The sequence below is a fragment of the Akebia trifoliata genome, unplaced genomic scaffold (assembly GCF_017979445.1).
Source record: "Akebia trifoliata isolate Shusen 1 unplaced genomic scaffold, ASM1797944v1 Contig00054, whole genome shotgun sequence".
Lineage (NCBI taxonomy): Eukaryota > Viridiplantae > Streptophyta > Magnoliopsida > Ranunculales > Lardizabalaceae > Akebia > Akebia trifoliata.
Genome location: NW_028236810.1, coordinates 50,345 through 55,661, shown reverse-complemented (window position 1 = coordinate 55,661; position 5,317 = coordinate 50,345). Strand labels below are relative to the sequence as shown.

Genomic DNA, 5,317 nt, shown 5'->3' with positions numbered 1-5,317 from the left:
CAAATTCCTTAAACCTAAACTTTAATGGTGACTCGCAAAGTATTCAACATGACATACCTAAAAGTATGATCCACCTAACTCGATACTCCCTAGCATTTTACACAAGTTCAAAGATTCAAATTGACATATTAAAATATTTGATAATTGAGGAAGGAAGGCAGGAACGGATCAAGGGACATATGTAAAAACAATGTAACATTAATAAATTTTCAAAATGAGTTAGAAGTTTCAGATTGAACTGATTTTTTGTGAGGATGATATCTATGATGGGAAGATCATCCAAAAGAAAAAAAAAATCAGTCCAACCTGAAACTTCTAACCCCACTAAAACTTATTTAGAATGTGGACTGTCTAATTTTGCCAATAATTTATAAATCACTTTTGATGGATCTAGAAGTTTCAGATCCTCTAAGCCATATTTTGAAAAAAAATTGTTTTTTCATATGGTTTTACATATGTCCCATGAACTGTCCCCATCAACTAGCTCTTCAGTGGTGTAATTTAAAAATTATAGCGTTTCTTTCCTCCTCATGCACGGTAACTGAAGTAGTTCGTTCTTATTATAGATATATAGTGCGTCTTAGATATAATTTTCCTTAAAACTTAAGCATGATGAGGAGATTAAAATAATTCAAATATAATAAATGGATTTAGATCATAAAGAACTAAAACTAGCAATTTAAAGCAAAAAATTAACCAAACTTTCCTGTACGTGTTATATAGTAAAACACGGAGCTATTTTTAGAGTACTTAAGGAATCTTGTGTGTAGGGAAAAGTTTGACGGATACAAGAAGTAGAAATCTGGTAGATTGACTTTGGCATCACTCTAAAGTTAAGCTTGGCCAACTGTTGGTCCAACTTAACTTCAAGACCATCTGTCTTTAATGTATATTTTTCTCAAGTTCTCTTCACCTAATCAACAGCCCATATACGTGCTTTTATCATTATTATTTTTCTATATAAACGACCTTCAAAGCTTTCATGTTTCTGTACCCAAACATTTAGTTGTTCAGCAATCTTGTCTCTCATCATCTTCACCAGAGAGACTGAAGAGATAAAGAGAGATGGGTGCACCTTCTTCATTACAAGTTACTATTAGAGCTTTGATCTTTTTATTGGGTGCTTTGTGGCTCTTCCCTGGGTTCATTGATGCAGGAATAACAAGACACTACAAATTTGATGTACGTGTTGCATGCATGGCCTGTATATATTATATTCATGTTTTTATAAAATTAATGAATAATGGGTTTTTATTTCTCTCTGTTATTATTTTGTTTGCAGATTAAGCTGAAGAACTTCACTCGTTTGTGTAGTACTAAGAGCATCGTGACTGTAAATGGTCAGTTTCCAGGGCCTCGGATTGTGGCAAGGGAAGGAGACCAGGTGGTTGTTAAGGTGGTTAACCATGTTCAGAACAATATCTCTATCCATTGGTATGGAACTCTCATCTTATTCCCCCATCATTTTAAATTAGTCTTGTTTGCTAAAATTTTAGCTAGTTAATATTCTAGATGAAAAAAGTACATTTTTGTTTTGGTTTTTGGTCCTGATATGGTAAACTGGACTTTAATCCATGACCTAGCTCAAAGTTGCATTGCTTAGGTTTTTGGTTAGCAGTTGAAGAAAATGATATTGGAGAAAAGGGGAAGGGGAGGGGGGGGGGGGGGGGGGGGGGGGGGGGGGGGAGGGGGGGGATGAGGGAGTGGCCTTTGGGCAAAAATTAGAGGAGGGGGTGCAAACGGCAAGCGAGGTAAGAGAGTGGGGGGCAAATTGGGCTTGTAATAAATTGAAAGGAAGGATAGTGGTATCTAAAAGTTGGTGTGGCAATGTGGCAATAGAAGCTCTCATTTTTTTCCCCCTCTTCTTGTTAAATGGTGAACAATGTAATTACAGGCATGGAGTTCGACAACTTCGTAGTGGATGGGCAGATGGACCCGCCTATGTGACTCAATGCCCTATACAGACTGGCCAGACCTACGTCTACAACTTCACTATTGTGGGTCAGAGAGGGACTCTATGGTGGCATGCCCACATATCATGGTTGAGATCAACGGTTCATGGACCCATCATCATCCTCCCTAAGCTCGGTGTTCCTTACCCATTTGCTAAACCATACAAGGAAATCCCAATTATCTTTGGTAAGTAACAATTATCAAGATCAAATTATTGAATTATGGCACTTTTTTCTCTTATATATCTACATTTAAGTAACATATATATGTATAAATCCAATATCCAGGTGAGTGGTTTAAGGCAGATCCTGAGGCAATTATCAGCCAGGCTTTGCAGACAGGAGGAGGCCCAAACGTATCTGACGCCTACACCATTAATGGACTTCCTGGGCCATTGTACAACTGCTCAGCAAAAGGTAACATTGCTAACGAGGGTGCTTTTTTTATTATTTATTTTTTATCCATATTATAAAAAGAAAAAGCCCACCAAGTAAAGCTATCAATATTGGGCCTGCAGAGGGTTGAACCCCACTCCTATGCCTCAAATATTTCCCCTTAGATCTCTATCTCAAATAATCTACTTTTATTGCATTTATTGATAAATCTATGGGGAAAGATTTGAGGTTTTGGAGTTGGGTTTCAACACTCCTCCATGGGTGTATACGATTTGGCCTCGTATAAATCTTAGACATCTTATTTAAATTTAGCGTTTGGTGTGTTGTAAAAAATGTTGGTGTGGCAATGTAAGATTTCCATTGTTTGTCCGAGTTTTGACATATGGGGTGGCCTCCCTCACAGATACGTTCAAGCTGAAGGTGAAGCCCGGAAAGACATATCTCCTACGATTGATCAACGCTGCACTCAATGACGAGCTTTTCTTCAGCATTGCAAACCACACATTCACTGTAGTCGATGTCGACGCTGTCTACATTAAACCTTTCGAAACAAATACACTTCTCATCACTCCAGGACAAACCACCAATGTCCTTCTCAAAACTAAACCTCAATTCCCCAATGCCACATTCCTTATGTTAGCAAGACCATATGCCACTGGCCTTGGCACATTCAACAATTCCACCACTGCTGCCATCCTCGAATACGAACCACCCTCTCATTCCCCTTTCACCAATTCAATTAAGAAACTCAAACTCTTCAAACCTCACCTTCCTCCTCTTAACGATACTTCATTCGCCACGAATTTTACAAAGAAGTTCCGTAGCTTGGCCACTGCCCAATTCCCAGCTAACGTCCCACAAACTGTCGATAAAAGATTCTTCTTCACAGTGGGATTGGGCACAAACCCTTGTCCTACAAACCAAACATGCCAAGGGCCCAATGGAACTATGTTCTCAGCGTCTATAAACAATGTCTCCTTTGCCATGCCAACCATAGCCCTCATGCAATCTTATTTCTTGGGAAAATCTTTGGGTGTCTACACAACTAATTTCCCGACCAACCCAATTATTCCTTTCAACTACACAGGAATACCTCCAAATAACTCTATGGTGAGTAATGGAACAAAAGTAGTGGTATTGCCCTTCAACACAAGTGTTGAGCTAGTGATGCAGGACACGAGCATACTTGGCGCCGAGAGCCACCCTCTTCACCTTCATGGCTTCAACTTCTTCGTAGTGGGGCAAGGATTCGGTAACTATAATCCCAATACGGATCCTGCAAATTTCAATCTTGTCGACCCTGTTGAGAGGAACACAATTGGTGTGCCATCCGGTGGATGGGTTGCCATTCGATTCCTCGCAGACAACCCAGGTGTGTACTATATCAATTCAACTACTATATTATGCTTGGTAACCAAGTTTGGATTTGGCAATTGTATGATGGGTTACGGCTATTTGGATAAAAAGTTTGGAGAGTTTTCCAAACTAATGGTCATTTAACAAAAAAAATTCATCAATTTTGTTGATAAACCGATTTATCGTTATTTGTTATAGCAGACACCTTTCTATCAAAAAAATTCCCGAATTTGTATATCTTATGCACATGATTGCCAGCAAGCATGATTGGACTTTCCAGCCAACCATGAAGATGAATTATTGATATTCTCATAACAATTGTATGTCCTTTCTTTAAAGGACAATACAAATACTGGTAGGTGATAGAGGAAAGTTAGGTTCATTGTGATAATGTATATGAGATTCACTCTATCATTGTAATAATAATGCATCTCATAACATATCTTACAGATTTAGATGTGCATCAATTAAGATTAATTCCATGGATTACATTAGATTAATTGATAAAATTTCTATCAAAATTTTAAAACTCGACTCAAATGTCTACCAAGTAGAGTCAAGCCAACAACTTGTGAGTCAGATCAGACGAGTCAAATAAAAAATGTTTTAATTTTTTGTAAATTTAATCTAGTTTCTGACTTAACTTGGTGCATGTTTTAGCTGACTCAATCAAATTTCAGAGTTGACTCAATGATTTGTCGAGTTAATTCAATTAGTTGGTTTCATCAAATTTTGGGGCCAAATCACCTTGAAATACTATGGTTTCTATATTAGTGATCCATGTTGAATTTATAACAATGTAGGACTAATGTAAAAAAGTTTAAATTATGACAATATAAATAACTGTGCTAATTATATTGTTTTGATGATGATGATAGGTGTATGGTTTATGCATTGCCACTTGGAAATCCACACAAGCTGGGGCTTGAAAATGGCTTGGGTCGTCTTGGATGGGGAGCTCCCCAATCAGAAGCTGCCACCTCCGCCATCTGATCTACCCAAGTGTTGACTTCCAGATTCGACTAGTTTGATAGGGGGCTATTTTTCATGATTTTTTTAACTTATTATTTTCCTTTATTATGTTTTGTTTCATTTCTTAATTTCCTTTCCCCTACCAGATAAAAGGAGTAGCAAAGAAGCATTTTAACCAATTGATGATTGTTTTGTTTGGTTGACATTTTTATTCCAACCCCTCCTTTGAGGATGAAAAAAGTACTGGAGAATGTTTTGTAATATTGAGAATTCAATATGTATGGGGGATCTCAATAATAATATGATATCACTTCCATTAAACTTTATTTATGACGTTTTTAAAAATTGGTTTTGAATATTGGCAGGGAAGTATAACCTTAAACTTTATTTAAGGTTAGAAAAAAGACAAATTAAAGCTATAAAATCAAATAGTCTATCTAATATAAAATAAAGGAAAAATGAGAACTCTTGAACCTATTGTAACAAGAAATGTTATTTTCTCGACTGGAGTAGACAAAGCTTCGTTGAACCTGAACACAGTAGATTTAGTCAATTCAAGACTTTCTGACACGCCCATCTTCTTTGTTGCCCTAAGAAGAGGATGTTGACTGCACTTCCTATGTCAAAGAATATTCTCCTGA

At 37.2% G+C, this 5,317-nt stretch overlaps 1 protein-coding gene across 1 annotated transcript; it reads left to right on the top strand.

Moving 5' to 3' along the window:
• Positions 1 to 1,007: 1,007 nt before the first annotated feature.
• Positions 1,008 to 4,919, top strand: LOC147382073 (laccase-17-like). Its single transcript, XM_086429588.1, has 6 exons — positions 1,008 to 1,182; positions 1,283 to 1,434; positions 1,895 to 2,139; positions 2,241 to 2,369; positions 2,752 to 3,720; positions 4,583 to 4,919. Exons 1-6 carry the CDS (start codon positions 1,066 to 1,068, stop codon positions 4,711 to 4,713), a joined length of 1,743 nt encoding a protein of 580 aa, XP_086285714.1. The 5' UTR covers positions 1,008 to 1,065; the 3' UTR covers positions 4,714 to 4,919.
• Positions 4,920 to 5,317: the final 398 nt, after the last annotated feature.

What these genes read in the sequence shown, in the direction of transcription:
- LOC147382073 (XM_086429588.1), top strand. Translation starts at nt 1,066, where the DNA reads ATGGGTGCACCTTCTTCATTACAAGTTACTATTAGAGCTTTGATCTTT. An exon ending in AACAATATCTCTATCCATTG is followed by an intron (nt 1,435 to 1,894) that starts GTATGGAACTCT and finishes ATGTAATTACAG; the next exon opens with GCATGGAGTTCGACAACTTC. An exon ending in GTACAACTGCTCAGCAAAAG is followed by an intron (nt 2,370 to 2,751) that starts GTAACATTGCTA and finishes CCTCCCTCACAG; the next exon opens with ATACGTTCAAGCTGAAGGTG.